The sequence below is a fragment of the Gymnoscopelus microlampas genome (assembly GCF_963454915.1).
Source record: "Gymnoscopelus microlampas genome assembly, chromosome: 11".
Classification (NCBI taxonomy): Eukaryota; Metazoa; Chordata; class Actinopteri; order Myctophiformes; family Myctophidae; genus Gymnoscopelus; species Gymnoscopelus microlampas.
Window position 1 is genome coordinate 18,375,871 of NC_139948.1, and position 18,992 is coordinate 18,394,862.

The 18,992-nt window shown below is 41.0% G+C and overlaps 2 protein-coding genes across 3 annotated transcripts; one reads left to right on the forward strand and one right to left on the reverse strand.

The window, feature by feature from the left end:
• The first annotated feature begins 4,120 nt into the window (after positions 1–4,120).
• LOC311055239 (uncharacterized protein) lies at positions 4,121–10,307 on the forward strand. Of its 2 annotated transcripts, none has more exons than XM_084071363.1 (5): positions 4,121–4,743; positions 6,558–6,730; positions 6,817–6,923; positions 7,686–8,033; positions 8,457–10,307. In XM_084071363.1, exons 2-5 carry the CDS (start codon positions 6,728–6,730, stop codon positions 8,464–8,466), a joined length of 468 nt encoding a protein of 155 aa, XP_083927489.1. In that variant the 5' UTR covers positions 4,121–4,743; positions 6,558–6,727; the 3' UTR covers positions 8,467–10,307. The 2 variants fall into 2 exon arrangements, with proteins under 2 accessions (XP_083927489.1, XP_083927488.1); XM_084071362.1 differs by having other exon boundaries at positions 4,123–4,743; positions 7,593–8,033.
• A 1,517-nt stretch (positions 10,308–11,824) lies between these two features.
• LOC311055191 (uncharacterized protein) lies at positions 11,825–17,154 on the reverse strand. The gene is made up of 5 exons (XM_084071292.1): positions 17,020–17,154; positions 16,128–16,359; positions 15,877–16,009; positions 13,772–14,014; positions 11,825–12,556 (listed from the first exon to the last, which is right to left on the reverse strand). The coding sequence occupies exons 2-5, from the start codon at positions 16,316–16,318 to the stop codon at positions 12,044–12,046; spliced, it is 1,080 nt and encodes a 359-aa protein (XP_083927418.1). The 5' UTR covers positions 16,319–16,359; positions 17,020–17,154; the 3' UTR covers positions 11,825–12,043.
• Between the last annotated feature and the right edge of the window lie 1,838 nt (positions 17,155–18,992).

Consider the following 18,992-nt stretch of genomic DNA (forward strand, 5'->3'; position numbering starts at 1 on the left):
TTAAAATTGTAATCTTGACAGGGGTCTTTGGTAAGACCGGAGCAGCGATCGGCATAATGGTGCCTTTTGCAGTGCTGACAGCTGTATGTGCTGTTGCTGGTGCTGCGTACTGCAGGCAGTACTACAGGCAGTTGGTGAGTGAATTCAATAAAAAATATAGCTGCAAGCAGCAATAAGCGGGTTCGAGGGAAAAGGCAGAGGCAGGCAGAGAGAGAGAGAGAGAATACCATATTGCTGAGTTTCGTAAAAAGTGCCCACACGGTTAAGCCAAAAACGGCGGAATAATAATAATAGTGAAAGCCAAGAGATGCAATAAGGCTTCGAGCCTGATAGGCCTCAAACCCTTAATAAAATCAAATCAAACAGATCCGTCTTGATCACATGACTATAGAGATCATGTGTACCGCTATGAAAGACAAAATCTGTAGGAGTACTTTGACCCCCCCCTGCTCCTCAAATTGTGATATCTCTTGAGATACTGTACCTCTCTTCTTTCAGAGCCCACTCACAGCACCTGAAGACCCGCAACAGCTGCAGACCAGCATCAGCAGCTACACCAGTGCTGTCAGCACTGTTTCAAGGTGGGATGAGTGGATTTAATAAAGTTCAAATCAAACAAATCCGTCTTGATCACATGACTATAGAGATTATGTGTACCGATTTGCGTGAAATTTGGATAAAATCTGAAGGCTTAATATCAAAAAAAGGTTTTTCCTTGGCCTCTAGAGAGTGTGCATACAAAGTTTTACACAGATCGGTGCAGTTATGCCTCAATAGTAAAACAATATGTTTCGCATTCATCATTTCCTGCTGGAAAATCCTTTTCACAAACAGTGGCCGCCCAAAAAATAAATTGGGGATGTGCAAATAATGGATATGAAACGTGACATGTTTTTAATTTTATTCATTGTATTGGCTTCCACACATAAACTAACGTATTGTCTACATCTGTGTGTGTGTGTGTGTGTGTGTGTGTGTGTGTGTGTGTGTGTGTGTGTGTGTGTGTGTGTGTGTGTGTGTGTGTGTGTGTGCAGGATCGAGGCCATGAGTGACCCATAAGATCCCGTGCCGATGACTGCTCCCGTCTTACTAAAGACCCCTGATCAATTGTTGTTCAGCATCTCTTGGCTTTCACTATTATTATTATTCCGCCGTTTTTGGCAGTTCTGTTTGATTATTCTTTTCATCCACACACCCTGCACTACACCATGTTTCACTCATCCACACTTACACCACTGATTTACTGACTCCACACCTCATTCCTTTATTGTTATGCTTTTTTAAGTTTTTTTTTTTTAACAATATATTTATTTGGCATTTGTTATTAAGTAAATAAATACTTTTGTAATATTTTCCGTGGTCTCCCTCCCCGATTATTTGTCGTGGCAAGAGCCAGCCATGACAGTGCAAAGGTAGGCCTTCTTCTTGACAGCGTATCCCTCCACCGGTACATGATTACAGGAAACGCTATCGTGACTCAACATCCACATCTGTGCAACAATATAAAGTTGTTTGAGAGCATGAAGCATTCGACGTGAATTTGACTGTTCCATACTCATTCTTCATTTGTCTACATCTCACTGTGACCTCTGTGCCTCCCGTCAACCCCATGTGAACCCGTCCGTCACCCCCACCTGTGCTCCCAAACATCACCGCTACCGTTACCTGCATGTTCAACCTCTCCGCCCACCTTCTCCGCTCGCTCCTCAAAACAACCCACCCTCCCTTCTCTCCGTTCCACACCCTTCTCCCCTCATTTTACCTTCACTTAGTGACTATGCAGATTTATCTGAGCCCCCACACAAGAAGGACTGGGTGTTCTGAATCCGTCGCGGCGCGATCCGTCGCGGCGCGACCCGCCGTGCGCGCCGGCAACGGGCCGGAGGGCGCGCCCACTGCTCCCCTGGCCACGGCGGCCCAGATGCGGAAAACTGCTCCAACCTTCACCTTAAACCTCCAGAAGACCACGACCAGTAGCACGCCGGCGGACACGGCTAGCTACAAAAGCCCCCTCAAGTCCCCCAGCCAGTACTTCCAGATCTGTTACTGATGTGTAGCGGCACGTGGCAGGAAGTATACTGTAGCGTTATACGCGCTAAGTTAAGCCATACTTAATTGTGCGCGGGTGTCTCGTACTGAAAATAGCCGTTGAGTGAGTGTGTGTGTACGTGTGTATGATATGATATTTGCGGTGCGCGACACCGGCGCGCAACTAAGTATAAATCATGCTTCAAGGGAGGGTTAGAGGGGGTGACATAGGGCCGAGCCCTGCGTTCAAATCCACTACGAATCCACTTCCTCGACCACTTAACCCTCCCTTGAAGCCTTTTGGAACCGGAAGTCGAGCCACAGAGTAGTAACGACACAGAGACCTGGATTTGTGTAGTCCAGCGGTTCTCAAAAGTGGGGTTCCAGGGACCCTCATGATTCCTTGAGGGGTTTACAAACGGACCCTATAACTCTGAGAGTGTACGAATGGTTCCATTCGTACACTCAGAGTGATGTTTTGAATAGAGGACTTTTACTTGTAACAAGAGTATTTCTACATTGTGCTATTGCTACTTTTACTTACTACACTTACTTTTACTCGGAGTACTGAACAACGTGACAGGCTCTGGTTGTTATCTCAGGTCCATTCCCAGGGGGATCTACAGGCAGCTGCCCAAACAAAGGAAACAACAGAGAAAATGACAGATAGAAAATATTATTTCTAGTATTGGGGCAGGGTACATGTCCTGGCATGATGTATGTCTGTTCATCTTTTTTTTTTCTTTTATCACAATAGATAAATAGACACAGACACAGACAGAGACAGACAAACTGACTGAGACTGACTGACTGACTGACTGACTGACTGGTTGGTTGATTGATTGATTGATTGGTTGATTGATTGATTGATTGATTGATTGATTGATTGATTGATTGATCCCAAAGGACATTCCAGTGATCAGGTAACAGTCACAGGAAAGGTGAGTGCTGAGTATGGTACAAACAAAGTAAAGCAGAGAATATATATATATGTATGTATAATATATATATATATATATATATATATATATATATATATATATATATATATATATATATATATATATATATATATATAGTAGTAAAAGTAAAGTAAAGTAAAAGTAAAAAAGTAAAAGTAAAGTAAAACAAGTAGAAAATACAAGCATTAAAAATAAAATAGAAGAACAACCCACTGTAGGCATGTTATACCTATGTATGAATATATATATATGTACACATGCTCACAGCAATGCTAAGTAGATGAAACAAGGTCAACTATACAGAAATTAGAATAAAAATGAGAACAGTCTACTATGTATGAACTGTTATTCTGCATGTTTATACATGGTAGTGCAGACTAGGAATAAAACACACGGAAAGGTTTGAGTACCACTGAGATAGATAAACAGTGGACAGTAGTTAGTAAAATGACAGTAGCACCCAACACCAACAGTAGGGGGCAGCAATACTCCGGCACTCCGAAAACACAGTCGGAAACTCCGAAGAAGAAGGACTCTGAACCAGTGTTGCCATGTCGGCTTACTATAAGCGACTCTGGGATTAATATTCTATAAAGTTGCTTGTTGCTTGGGGGGGATTGTTTCTAAAGTGTTTTGTGCTTATTTGGGCTTGTTTCCCCCAATGTTCATTATTATTAAAGCCAGTGGTTCTCAAATATTTTCACGTCATAGTCCACCCATGACATGAAAACATTTGAGAGCCACTCAAATGACTGATGGACCCCCAAATTGTCCCCTAACCCCTATCTGAAAACATTTTGTGCCAGGGACTGGGACTCCCGTATGCACCAGATTTGTGTTAGAATGTTTCAAAAGATATTTCACATGTTTCACTTTTTCTTCCAAGATTTTTTTTTTTAAATAGCTGATGAATATAGATTTAAATGACTCATCATGTGGCCTAAAAGTCGCTTCTTTTGGGCTTGTTTTCATGAACCGGGGTTGCTTACTTCTCTCACAAAAACGTGGCAACGCCGCCACTCTGTACAAGAACAGGAAGATGTTAAAGTTCAGATTCAGGGTTGGGCTCGAGTAGTCTCGCGTGGCCAGACTGTTGCCTCCCACAATTTACAAATGTTTCCAGCATTCAGAGATTGTGGAATAGTAGTCTGGTGACGCGAGACTAGGCTCGAGGGAAAGGAGATGGCGGAGAACGTTGAGAGCAGTGAGAGCGAAATTCAAATTGATGAGGATACAAGGGGAAACGAAAATAAAAGGAAAAGGAATATCTCCACAAAGTTCTCCGCCCACTTCCGTCTGGAGCGTCACTCAGCCCCTGCGTCCACTTCCGGCCCATCCACAATACATAGATTTCAGTCATTTTCCCCCGTCAATTTAAGTACTTTTTCGTCACTTTTTTTAAATTTAATAACTTGCGTGTATCAGTTGTGTTTGTATTGTTAGTATAATTTACCGTTTGTTGTGTGTTTAGTGTTGCCAGCGTGTTTTAACGGCCTCGCTCTCCAACGTGTGTTGTTGTTGTTGTTGTTGTTGTTGTTAGCCAGCTAGCTCTGTAGGCTAACGCATCTTTTATACAAGGCACGTTATTTCGCCATGGCTCAGGCTCATTTTTACACAAGATGCTTGGACGAGCTACCAAGAATGAAAGTGACAGATGTCCACAGGATTACAAAAGCGTGCAGTAAAGCATCTAACTCGTTGCTGGACAAGGGTTTTAGACTATTTGTATCCAGCTATATCTTCAATTATGAAGGTGAGTACATTTTTCATTTACAATTTGTGTTTTGATTGATTGATGTACTTTATTTAGTAAGACATGTGAACATCAGTACAAAAATCACAATACAAGGTCTACTAAACTGGGAGGCTCATTAAGCACTAAGCTTGTTTAAGATGAGATCCCCATGCACACAAATCATGATGACATATAAGACAGTGGTTCTCAAACTTTTTCATGTCAAGGACCCCCAAATTGACACGTATTAGCCGGCGGACCCCCATTTGTAAAGATAAGCCAGGGACCCCCATAAGAGAAGATTTTTTACGGCTCTAGCAGTGATTCTCAATCATTGTAATTTAAGGACCGCCAGTTTGACATGCATTATTAGGCTACAGACCCCCATTTAATGGCATTTCGATCTCTGGGACCCCAATTAATATTGTAAAAGCAATGTTAATTTAACTCTGAGGGTGTACAAATGTGTTCCATTTGTACACTCCCAGAGTTACAAACCCATAAGGGTCCATTTGGTTTCTATAAATCATTTAGCTGGGGACCCCCTGGTATCCCCTCAAGTACCCCTGGGGGTCCCCGGACCCCACTTTGAGAACCAATGATATAAGAGACAGACAGATATACACAAATACTATACAGAAAAATTGTGTAGCCTACACATTGTACACTGATAAATTAGTCTTTGTCAAACTCTGTTGTTATTCATCATGTATATGTTTTATGTCTGACAGTTTAAAATAAAGACAAGCTGACAGATGAAGTCAGCATCAGAGCCTGTTGCTACAGGTCACTGAAGAAGAACGAAAAACCCCACACTTTAAGAGTAGGGTGAAATTGAGGGATGGTGTTTGTTCAGGGCTCCAGAGTACTAAAGGTTTTAGTTGGTTGCACTGTGTGCCTAACTTTTTTACTGCACCTGCCAGTGGTGGAAAAAGTACTCAATTTTTTACTTAAGTAAAAGTATCAATACAGCATTGTAGAAATACTCGGCTACAAGTTAAAGTCTGGAATTCAAAATTTACTTGAGTAAAAGTACAAAAGTGTTGTTATCAAAACGCACTTTAAGTACCAAAAGTAGAAACTACTCATTATGCAGAAAGTCCCATCTCACATGTTAGCTAATGTATAAAAATCCTTTGAAAATGCATTGCATTGTGAGCTTGTAGATCTGCTATTTTCAAATGGCCAAAATGTATATAGGGCTGAAGTGGGTAATGTATATGTTTAGTAATAATAATCAAAATCTACAAAGTAACTAGTAACTAACGTTTTCAAATAATTGTATTGGAGTAAAAGTACAATATTTGCCTTTGAGATGTAGTGGAGTAGAAGTAAAAGTACTGAAAACTGTAAGTAAAAAATACCTCAAAATTGTACTTAAGTACAGTACTTCAGTAAATGTACTTAGTTACTCCACACCACTGGCACCTGCATATAATTTAGGACCTATACATACACACACATAGACAGACCTGCTAAATGTAAGGTGCACTGGTGCGACCAATTCCAATTTTTAGATGCACTAAACATTTCTTGGGGTGCATGTGCTTTCCAAATGAGTGCACTCAGGAGCCCTGTGGGTGCTTTGTCAGTCACGTTATTGACTTGACTCTTATGGCCCGTTCATGGCCTAGTTTTCACGTTCATGGTCCAGACCAGTTCTGTTGATTGCATGTTCATGAACTTGTTCTCTGTTCAAAGCCTGTTCATGGCTGTGTTGTGGTCTACCTGCTTAATCGGATTCGTTACTGCTGGTAAGTATCAAAGCAGTGTTATAACTTATCATTAGCATATGGAGGTTTGTAATTTCTAATATTTTCTTTTCTTTTTAGGTTGTCCTGAAACATTCAAAGTCAGTAATAATGACTGAGCATCATTGCTCTTGTGTTGCTGGCACAGCACTTTCCTCCAGTCAGCTCAATATTCAGAGACGGGTACCAAAGTTGTCCCCCCTGTACACAGCTGCACTGAAACGGAGCAGCAGTGGCATAAACCAAGAACCATGGTCAGTTCCAAATGGTACATCTATTGTTTTTTGTTTATAATTTCATTATTTTGTATAGACCTAAGCACTGCTGAATTAACTCATAGGGGCTGAAACCAGGTCCAGTAGACCAAATGACCATCTCCAAGCCGACAAAGACCAGGAAGACCACAACCAGGAAGTCCAGAAAGACAGGAACCTCAGGAGGAATTAGGTATGTAAATATGGAGTACTGTTTTACAAGTCTTTCAAGGATAAACACTGAAAAGATTATTCTTGTAATATTGAACCATACACACCAGTTATTCACAATAATGTAGAGCAGGGGTCTTCAACCTTTTCAGGCCAAGGACCCCCTAACAGAGAGAGATGAAGCAGGGACCCCCACTCTATATTACATAAAATTGTGTTGCAGATTAAAGCTTTTCATAGATGTTCGATTCATATTAATGTGTATTTTCTGACATTTAACAACTTAAACCATCAATACTTAGTAAACCTTCACTCTGTACTTGGTCTGCTCTTTTTTCCCCTCTTTGCCGAAAATAGCAGATCTACAAGCTCACAACGCCTCGCCCTGTGAGGCGTTGTGAGCTTGTAGATCGGCTATTTTCGGCTAAAGTTGTCCTTAGAATAGGGATGCTAGGGTTCAAGTGGTTAATGTAAAAAACAATGATCCTATCACACAGAGATTTGGCGGACCCCCTGTAGCAACTCTGAGGACCCCCTAGGGGTCCCGGACCCCCTGTTGAAGACCCCTGATGTAGAGATTACAACTAAATTACATTCAACATCAATTTGTAAATTAGATTTTTGTATTATGTGAAATTCTTAAGTATAGAAAATGGAGTAAACCAATTAGCATCACTCATATGTGTTCCAGAAGCACACTCTACAAGGCACTTGCTGGACCTCTTCCTGACCTCTCTGTTCTCAAGGTCGAAGAGGCTTACAAAAACTTTGACCCCGTGTCTAGGCCATTGGTCTGCAGCATGGGAATGTCTGCAGATCAACCCTTGGTTGACTCGCGTTTTGGACTTGTTCAGGCTGGTAGTGTCCTGTCGTACCAACAGCCCCCAGTTCAAGCACGCCACATCATGCATCATGAAGATGCTCTACCATTCCCCCCAATCCCCCTGGATGAGTACAGACTTGATGAGAATCTGCAAGGCTGTAGCTTTGTCCTCAGTGAACATGATGAGCTTCACATCAAGTCTCTTCAAGTCACATTTGACACAGCACAGAAAATTGAAGCCGCAACGACAGATCAGAGCCGGAGTTCTGAGTGGAAATTGCTTCGCAGGCCAAGACTTACCTCGTCCAGGTATGGCCGGAACTACTGATGACTACTTTCTTAGCAATTATTGTACAATTATGACTTTTTCAATAGCATATTCAAGAAGCACATTGTAATCAGTGTTGATTTCTATTCAAAAGACTATGACTAAAACTAAATCAAGATCAACGTCAAAATCAACACTGATTGTAATGTGTGTGTGTGTGTGTGTGTGTGTGTGTGTGTGTGTGTGTGTGTGTGTGTGTGTGTGTGTGTGTGTGTGTGTGTGTGTGTGTGTGTGTGTGTGTGTGTGTGTGTGTGTGTGTGTGTGTGTGTGTGTGTGTGTGTGTGTGTGTGTGTGCGCGTTATATAATCAGTGAAAAAGGTCAACCAATGAGCTAAATAGGGTTGTTTTTATTCAAATCGATTATAATTGCTTAGTTCAATTAACTGTTTCACCACTACCTCCAGGTTCAGATAGGCGTGCCATGTTCGTGGGATGTCTTCAGCAACGAATTTGGCTCAAAGAATTATTAAAGGCACCGTGCAAACAGCTGACATGAAGAGGGGCCTCGACATGGAGATGGAGGCAGCCATGGACTATGCCAAGTTGAAGAATGTCAACTATTACCCCTGTGGCCTGGTGATACACCCTGATGTTCCCTGGCTTGCTTCCTCCCCTGATGGAAAGATTTTTGACCCTCTTGAGCACCCACCTTTTGGACTGGTTGAGTTCAAGTGCCCCAATGTTCCAAGTTTTGTGGACTGTCAATACATGATCATGACGGATGGCTCACATGTCTTGAAGAAACAGCATAAATACTACTGGCAGATTCAAGGACAGCTTCTCACTTCTGGCTTGGAGTGGTGCGATTTCGTAGTGTGTGCACAAGATGACATTTTTGTTGAAAGGATATACAGAGATCCAGGGGTGTTGTCAAAAATCAGAGAGAAGGGTGACTGGTACTATAATTATGTGTACATGCAGAGCTTTTTAGAAAGGGCATAGGTCACAGGTTCCCGAACTGTTCATGCTAGTGCTGTAGAACAATGCTGTGAAATTATGGCACAGCTAACACACTGCGCCATTACTGCCTTCAATGCAACTGGAGATTATTTATGCAATGAGTAAAACTCATTCAGCAGACTTATGCAGGAGGTTACTCGGGTATTAAATCACTTCAATCGATTGTGCTTGGGTGGTAACTTAGAGTTGAACGTTTTTTCATTTGACAAGGTTTGGCAGTTGCTGGTTTGAAGCCTCACTGGCTCTTTTTTATGTTTGGAGAACTTGCTTGCTTTGAAATTATTTTTCCCTCTTTTTCCCTCTTCTGTTATCTTTAATACGGCCTGATTGACTAGTATGTATTGCTGTAGTAGTTAGTAACTACTAGTTTACCCCCCCCCCCCCTTTCTTATTGTTCCACAGCCCGATTGATCATAAAAATGGTCTTGGAATATTTTGTGTACTTAATACTTTCACAGCTGCCTAAGTCCTCAGATGTCTGCTTACATGTTTAGCTTGTTTGGCAGGAGGTCGTGAGGGAAGGTAAGCGATTTATTCTGAGAAAAGAAATGTTAACATAAAAAACATATCCACAAATTGAGGGGGAAAGGTGTTTGCGGTTGGTATATATTTTGAGACTTTTGCACAACGTTACACAAAAAAAAAATCCGAAGGTAGGATCTATATATATTTTACATATTGGGTTGACGAGTACCGCGCTACAAGCTTTTTTTCCCTTTTTTTAAAAGTAGTTGTTTTTTTGAAAATTCGTGAAAATGTGTGCAAATCTTTGAATATACATTGTTTAAAGCGGACATTTTTAACTCCATTCTTTGCTTCTGGGTGTCCCTGGAGCAAAACATTTTGAGATGGGGGGGGTCGGCGTCCAAATACATATAATTTTGGGGGTCCTTGACATGAAAAAGTTTGAGAATCATTGATATAGAAACATACGTTTTTCAGAAAACTGTTTAGGATTTAGAAGACATTTTGCAGAATCGGAAACCTCAGGCCTCAATGGGTTAAAACAATATTCTGTTGAGTTCAAGAAATTAATTGATTTGAAAAATAATCAAATGTCCAGGGATGTTTTTCAACTGATTGAAGTGGAAAGGAATGAACCTTTTACAATTTTTCAACTATTTTTGTTTATTTTCACTGTGTAGTGCCTAAAAATAACATGTCGGGATATAAATATGTGAAATCTATAGCCTGTCATACTAATGGCGTCTGACTTTTGTTAATACCATGTATTATTTGTCGTATCTGCTGGTTTAATATATCAACTGAATTATAAATAAACTGAGGATTTTACAGTGCAGGATCACTTGCCTACTAAGTAATTCCAGACAGTGGCCTTTTAGTAGGGGAGTTTGGGGCTCCGTGAGCACCCCAAAAACATCTCTTAAACCTGTTTTTTTAGGACCCTAAAGGTGTCTAGTTATGATTTCTGCTGGGGTTCTCACGGAGCCCCGAAACTCCCCTACTATTTATTTTATAATGAATTGACCACATTCACACTCTTACTTCATGCATACAGTGTGTGTGTGTGTGTGTGTGTGTGTGTGTGTGTGTGTGTGTGTGTGTGTGTCAATCAAGAGTAGAAAAAACTTGTAGATCTGCCATTTTCATTGCATACCCTTGCATATACTTGAATAAGACACTTTGTGGTGAAACATTACTTTTATTAAAAGCTTGGTGGATAATAAATTGTGCCACTGCAACATTTGTACATTTTTCATGTAACCAGTTGTGGAAATAGTGTTATTTTTTTTGTGACATTTTATACTTCTAATCCACACAATTCCAAAGACAAATATTGTACTGATTGTTACAAAGACCTACTTTATACAATCTTTAATTGAAATGGGCCATTCATAAGAGTACTTTTATTTTGGTACTTTAAAGTATATGTTGAACACAGGACTTGTAACAGTATGTCTACATTTTAGTTGCTACTTTCCTGCAAACCAGTGGTTCCCAAACTGGGGGGTCAGGACCCCCAAATTATTTTGGGGTGTCCCCAGATGATTAGCTTAATGTGCAACAGTGTTTTCTCACTCAACAGTAAACAAACCAACATTCAACATTCAGTATAAGTTTGTACAGGGTATCTGCACATTTCTAAAGACCCTTACATACATTATAGGGAACACAGGGTACACATTTCTAAGACCTTTTAATAGCAAATTGGCCAAATATATAAGAGGCAAACATAGTGAAAATAGCCGATCTACAAGCTTGCAACGCCTCGCACTGAGCTAGTAGATCTGCTATTTTCACAATATTTATCGGTGTAACCGAGTCAAACTCAATGTAATGCCTACAATTCCAAGTGCTCGTCAGGGTGGGAGGGTCCTGAAAAGTTTGACTTTTTTTGACTTTCACTGTTAATTCATCGCATGTGTAGCAGAGCCTCAACCTGAAGACCAAAAGCCTAATATCTCCACTGGCCATGAGGGAATTCCCTCTTGGTTTAGTGGTTACGGTGTTTGGCTAAAGTCCCTTCCCACATGGGTGACCCTCGTCTGAATCTCAGGTGTTACACTTGCATAATGGTCTGTACCTCTAGGCTGGCCTATGTATCTTGCAAGGATAAAAGTCAACAACATATTTCAACTTCATCGCTACAGCACTTGCAACTGGTGAAATTAATTACAGACACACTATTAAGGTTTTTGAAATATATTAGAATAGTGTGAATGGAGTCCAACAAAAAGGCAGAGATTAATAGGATTTCTTAACCACTTAAACCCTATGTACTTTGTTGACCACAGTCCCCCAGAGGTCTATAATAGCCCCCCCCCCCCCCAATATACACAAAATATCTCCATAGAAAATAGCCAATCTAAAAGCTCGCAACACGTTCTGAGCTTGTAGGCCCAGAATAAGGACGCTAGGGTTCACATTGTTAAAAGCCGTCCACACCAAGAATGATGAACTGTTAAGATGACAATAACTGTAATGATGTGAGCATCCACACTTATGAACAATAACGTTCTATAAACATGTTGAGCATGAGTGCGGTGTTGAAAGTAAGATCTGCTATTTTTTACTGAATTGCCCAAGCCTTTACAAGAGCTCCATACTGGCTTAATAAGCAGGCTACGGTCCACATAGAGTTGATGCTTCCCATCGAGGACACTGGAATCTCAGACTGGAAGAGCTTGTTCAGTTTAATTCTTCCAATTAGCCTTTCAACGTGGACTCGAAGGTGCGCAATCTCCTGGGTTTTCTTTACCTGTTCTGCTGGCATCTGGCTCTGTTTTGAGAGGAAGGGTGGGCAATATAGTTTACCAGGGATACAGTCCTGTATCAAAAATCCCTTGTCTGCCATTACAGCCATATCCTCTGTCAGCAGGCGTTGGAGGCCTGACTGCTTAAAGAGCTCTTTGTCACTGATGGAGCCAGCATACAGTTCTGATATGAAACTGACGGCTCCATGGGGCGCCATTCCGAGCAGGCCCTTCAGGGTGGTATGAGACTTGTAGTTGCAGTACAGTTCACTTTGCAGAGGCAGACTTTCTGGCTGTTGGCATCTCAGCTCTGTGCAGTCAACAACTACCTGCCAAATCAAGTAACATCAAATTATTTTTCACACATAGTCCTACTGCAATGTTAAGTAATAACCAGGCACAAAGGGGTTCCACTGCACCTCAAGCCACATTTTGGCTGGTTCGGTGAATCTCAGGAGCGGGACTGGTATAAAGTCTGACAAACTCTGACAATTAAAGCCTTTTTATTCACAGGGTGCAGGCAAACAGAGTGACAACGTTTCGATGTCAATACATCTTTGTCAGGTCATAGAGCATGAACACAAAGCAAGCAGCAGTGGTGTAGCAGCCTGTATTGACATCGAAACGTTGTCAGTGTTTGCCTGCACCCTGTGAATAAAAAGGCTTTAATTGTCAGAGTTTATGCCAGGGCCTTCCTTCTACACAGTTAAGTAATAACCGGTCACACTTCTCAGGTTTTAATAATGTAATAACACTAACTGGAGAGGAGAGATACTTTAAACATTGACTTTCTGTCAGACACTAAGTCGTAATTCCTAAGACTTGGAGTCCCTCCACATCAGATCTGTTCAGTCCATCCAGATATTTAAAACCTTACTTAAAACCCATCTTTTCTCTCTGGCCTTTAACCACATCTAATCAAAAAATGTCCTTTTTGCTGATCTGTTGTATTGTTTTCTTTTTCTTCGTCTTTGTTTTTGCTTTTACCTGTGCAGCACTTTGGTTCAACTGACGTTGTGTAAAAATGTGCTATATAAATAAAGTTTGATTGATTGATTGATTGAGATATTCTCCTCTAGTTTCATATCCATTTGAAAGTTCTGTCATAAAATGTGTGTTTACTGTTTAGTATTATTTAGTACTTAGGATATGAAACTAGAGGACAATATCTGACTCCAAGTCACAGGAATACATTATTGGGTGAGTACACATGCAGCGCGATGTTTTATGCCGCAAAGATCAATCTGCTACCCGGGCGGGCATAGGAGCGATCTATGGCTGTGTATTTGGAATACATTAAATGTATGTAATATCACAGCCATTCTAGGGTTGTTCCACTACGCTGATTCACAACAGTACATTACACCTACAACATTTAACTAAACTATTATATTTATTTTAGAACACTTAATGAATAATTCAGAGGAATGTATAGCCTACCAATCTGCAAAGAGTTATGATAATAATTAACTTTGGTGTGTAGCAACTGCAAGTCAGTTTATGTAACAAATAATACAGTAGTGTATGTGAGTGATAATGTTTACCTGTGTGTCTGCGTATTGGCTCTCCCTGAATTCCCTCGGCAACGCAGCCTGAACTTGCTCTTTAGATATCCAGATGGTCACTGAGCCAAGTAGAAAGTACAGGTAATGGGTCCAGGTTGTGATGATGCGGCTAACCGTCGATGGGTGGATCCCAAAGCGATCTGCCAGGTCAACTTCTGTGGACCCCAGGGCCATGTACATGAGGTAAAGGAACAGCTCATCCAGCAGAGGAAGAGCATGTCTCTGTAAGACATTGTACAAAACATATTAGACAGTTATTATCTCAAGCATTCAATTTTACACATCTTTCTAATAGTCAGAAGTGGGAAAAACTTCTCCTAATGTTACCAACTGAGAATGGATTTGTTTCAGACATTTACACAGCCATCTCATCTCTTACTGATGTGAATACACAACGATTAAAAATTAAATGGGAGAGAGAATTGAGGTCGGAGTTGACATATGAGTGGTGGGTGCTATAGCCTTTATATATAATCATTTAAACTACCTCATGTGGAAATATGGTCTATCTCGCAACAATTCTTTTAGATTTTTACAGGTGAGGGATTTCATTCTCAGGCGCACAACACTATCAACTAACATAGGCACCTCTCCAATTGAAAGGGCATTGACAATGGATTTTACAAAGGGTTTTATTAGCATTCTCTATGGCATGTTAAGATCCAATACGACTGTTAACACCCTGGATACTAAAAGGAAATGGGAGAGAGATCTCGGGGTTGAAATTGCAGACGAAGTTTGGGAGGAAATATTTGAAAATGCAAAGAAACTCTCTATATGCAATAGAGCCTGGTCGGTTCAGTTAAGAACTATACACCGATTACAGATCACTCCTAGCCTTCGCCATAAAATGAACCCTAATCTATCACATCTCTCATATCTACATTTTATTGGTCCTCAATTGTCTGACACTTTAACGATAGGGTTCCTTAACAGGAGTGATTCCGCTGACCTTGATGTATAATGTCTAAATCCTTGCTTGTTTATTTTTTATTTTTGTCTTTTATTTTCATTTTTTCTGCTGTGGATGTTTGTGCTGTGATCTATATTTCTTGTACTGATTTTTATTTAATTTTTTGTTGTTCTTGGGGTAGTTACTCACCCATCTGTGTAATGTCAAGCACCAATCATGTATATATATATTGTGTTATCTTTTGGTCCAATGTAAGTATGTGTAATCTATATTTGTATCAGTGTCCTTGTCCTTTTATAACGTGTCTGAGCTGAGCTGTTTGTCTTGTCTCGTCTTGTTTTGTCTCTGTGTAAAAAAAAGAAAAATCAATAAAAATACTATTGAAAAAAAAAAAAAAACTACCTCATGTGCACATCTTAGTCTAATTCAACTGAAAGTGGTGCATAGAGCTCATCTTAGTAAAGCCAAGTTTGCTGAAATGTATCCTGAAGCCGATTCAAAGTGTGATCGCTGTGCCCAAACACAAACACACCACCACACCTCACACATATGTATTAGTCTTGCCCACAGTTACGTTTCTGGTCACTTGTGTTTGACAGTGATGAGTCCGACACTGTCTGATGGGTTCTACAAATTGCCCTACAACCATGCCAACTGCTAGCTATATTTGGCACACCATCAACCCCTTTACAATCCATGAGTCAACGTTTAGAGATTATTGCTTTTGCAACACTCTTAAATAGAAGAATATAATTATCCTGGAAATCTCCAAAACCACCCTCTCAGTTAATCTGGCTTAATGATGATATTTCTTAAGATTAGAAAGAAAAATCTCTCAGAGGAACCACTGAAGGCTTTTTTAAAAGGCATGGAGACCTTTCATTTAATACTTTACATTTTTAAATAAAAACATTTGTCAAGAAATGTTCCAAAAGAATATAAATTAAAACATGAATTTGCAACAATGTATAAGCTACCTTGGGAAATGTCAATATTCAATGCTCTATAAAGCAGTTAGGATAGGTAAAATGCAGAGGACAAATTTCCACAACACCATGTTGCTGTACTTTTAACTATATCTGATCTTGATTACATCTTTTTGTGGTATAGTGAAGCGACAGTAAAAACATACCGCACTGTTCAAAATACTAAACCAGTAAACACAACTTACTGAGTAAGTACATGGAAAAGTTATTTCCTCATTTCTCTGCTGGGCTCTCCGTGCTCGAGTGACCCGGATGATGTTGGCAGTGGATGGTTCTATGAGTTGCCAAAAAGCCATCAGGTGCTCATAGCTAGCAAATCTAAGGAACATTAAGACACATGCATACAAGTAAGGTTTCATATAATGGCATTTACAACATCATAACTTAGTAATGTTATTCATGTGAAATTAGTATGCTTTGTGCAAGTTATACTAACCTTGTGAAGACTCTAATCTGTGAATCTGAGCCTTCAAATCTACGTAACCCAAACCGAGATTTCACTGTCAAGTCCTCCACTTGCTTCGTCAGTTGACGGATTTTATCTCGCATTTCATCCCTCTCACTCAAGGCCAGGTCAACTGTGGCAGGTTCAGGGGCTGTGCAGTAGTCGTGGTCACACACTTCCATTGCATGTGCAGCCGCTCTATCCCCGTCATTGTCAGTCTGATCTGCTGATTGATTGAATACTTTATTGGACAGAAATACAAACAGCACGAGTACAGTCATACACTTGGTCTAACTAAAAGGATAAACCAAAAAGGTCCTGAGGACTTGTTTCCATTGAGGTCCTGTGTATTCAATTCATAGAGATATTTAAAGACATACAATACTATATCCTAGACTAGGGGTCTTTAACAGGGGGTCCGGGACCCCTAGGGGGTCCTCAGTTACTACAGGCGGTCCGCCAAATCTTTGTGTGATATGATTTTTCTTTACCTTAACCACTTGAACCCTAGCATCCCTTTTCTGATGAGAACTTTATAGCCAAAAATAGCAGCTCTACAAGCTCACAACACCTCGTGCTGTGAGGCATTGTGAGCTTGTAGATCTGTTATTTTTGGCAAAGAGGTGTTTAGTGTAGAGGGAAAAAAAGAGCAGACCAAGTAAACAAAAAAGTTTAAAATCCCTGAATTTTATACAATATAGTGGGGTCCCTGCTTCATCTCTCTCTCAGCTAGGGGGTCCTTGGCCTGACAACGTTGAAGACCCCTGGCCTAGACAGCATCAGTATTAGTAGCAATAAAACGTAGCAAAACAATATATGTATGTAAACTGTTGGGGGGGGGAGCATTCTGGTGTTAAGTTTAGACGTTAATCAGACCAGTTACCTCCAGCTGCAGCACCTCCATCCCCGTCATTGTTGTCAGCCTGATCGGTGCCGTTAGCCACTGCCACTGGTCTTTCTCTCCTCTCCCAAACACTCACACGCTGGCGGACTTGAAAGCCATTCCATTCAAAAAGTACAGGCAATGCTCCCTTTCTGAGACGATTGACTCCACCGGTAGTTTTTCTCAGGTCTTCAGGGAGGAAATGCCTACTACACACCCTGCTCTTTGAAGTGACGGTGAAGTTAGCCCTTTTAATGTTGACAAGCCACTTTGCCCGAACCTCAGCATCAGATGGGAAAACATGAAAACTCATGTTACAGAATGAAGATGATGCAGAGCAACGAGGGACTGAGCAAAAGTCTGCAGAACTGCCCGTCCTCTTCATCAATTTTGTGGTGCCTTTCTTCATTCTGTAGGTGTTGTTAAAAATGAGCCTGAGCCATGGCGAAATAACGTGCCTTGTATAAAAGATGCGTTAGCCTACAGAGCTAGCTGGCTAACAACAACAACAACAACAACAACAACACCACACGTTGGAGAGCGAGGCCGTTAAAACACGCTGGCAACACTAAACACACAACAAACGGTAAATGATATGAACAATACAAACACAACTGATACACGCAAGTTATTAAATAAAAAACAAGTGACGAGAAAGTACTTAAATTGACGGGGGGAAATGACTGAAATCTATGTATTGTGGATGGGCCGGAAGTGGACGCAAGGGCTGACGCTCCAGACGGAAGTGGGCGGAGAACTTTGTGCAATGAAAGCCAAGAAGAAAAGTTTGTAGTTGGAATGAGAGCAGTTTCAAAAGTAGATGGGATCTTCAAGGAATATCATAGCGTGGCAAAGTTTGTTGGGGGAAAGGTAGGAGAGGTTAAATCAATAAGGATCGCTAGAAGTGGTATTGTTGTCATAGAGTGTGTATCAGAGAGGCAGATGAATGCTACGTTTAGCATCAAGAAATTTGACGGTCACAGGGTGAACCGCTTTGAACTGGGAGTTAAGTCAAATAGGGTCGGAGTGATAAGTGGGGTGCCATTGACAGAGGACTTAGAGGCATTTAGGGATATTTTGGAAATCAGGAAAGTTACAAGAATGAATAGATTCAGAGACGGAAAGAAAGAGCGGAGTCAGTCAGTATGCCTTGAGTTTTATAGAGAAATCCCCGAAAGGTTATATGTTGACTATGTCACATACAGGGTCAGGCCATATGAGAGAGGTCCCCTCAGATGTTTTCGCTGCCAGGAATACGGTCATGCTGCGGCTGTTTATAGAGGAGCCAGAAAGTGTGGGAGATGTGGGGATGTGAAGTGTAACGAGTCCTGTAGTGCAAGAGAGAAGGAACCAGAGTGCATACATTGCAAGGGAAACCACTACACAGGGGCATTAAAGTGTCCTAGAAGGATAAAGGAAGGAAATGTGAAAAGGATGAGAGAAAACAAGGGACTATCGTATGCTGAAGCAGTGAAGAGAATGGAGGGAAACGATGAAAGGGCAACAAAACACAAAATGGAGGAAAACACAAAGGGAGATGGACAAAACATATGTATGGATAGAAGAAAGTTCCTGGCGTTTATCGCCATGGTGATTAACTGTGCGGTTGAGATGCAGGGGAAATCTGAAAGGATTAAGATGGTGTTGGACCTATAGACCAATTATTTGTTTACTAACATTGAGCCTGGACGCACAGGTGATTGTTTCACGCAATCAATTCCCAACCTGTTTCGGGGTGCACTGGTTTCAGCACACCCCAACCCCCTCTTGTGTGTGTTGGCTAGTGAGACGCGTCCTAACGAGACCTGATATAATGGGTTTCGTTGCGCGCATACTGGCTGCACGCAGCCAGTATGACGTCGTCTGTTAAGGGGTCTATGTGTTGGACGCGGCCAGGAGATTTCTTGACATAGAGGACATAAGTGGAGAGGACCTTGATTATACCCTGAGGGAAGGGTTCGCACCAACTCAGA

What these genes read in the sequence shown, in the direction of transcription:
- LOC311055239 (XM_084071362.1), top strand. An exon ending in GGAACCTCAGGAGGAATTAG is followed by an intron (nt 6,924 to 7,592) that starts GTATGTAAATAT and finishes TATGTGTTCCAG; the next exon opens with AAGCACACTCTACAAGGCAC.
- LOC311055191 (XM_084071292.1), bottom strand. Translation starts at nt 16,318, where the DNA reads ATGGAAGTGTGTGACCACGACTACTGCACAGCCCCTGAACCTGCCACA. An exon ending in CAGATTAGAGTCTTCACAAG is followed by an intron (nt 16,010 to 16,127) that starts GTTAGTATAACT and finishes AATGTTCCTTAG; the next exon opens with ATTTGCTAGCTATGAGCACC. An exon ending in CTTTTCCATGTACTTACTCA is followed by an intron (nt 14,015 to 15,876) that starts GTAAGTTGTGTT and finishes AATGTCTTACAG; the next exon opens with AGACATGCTCTTCCTCTGCT.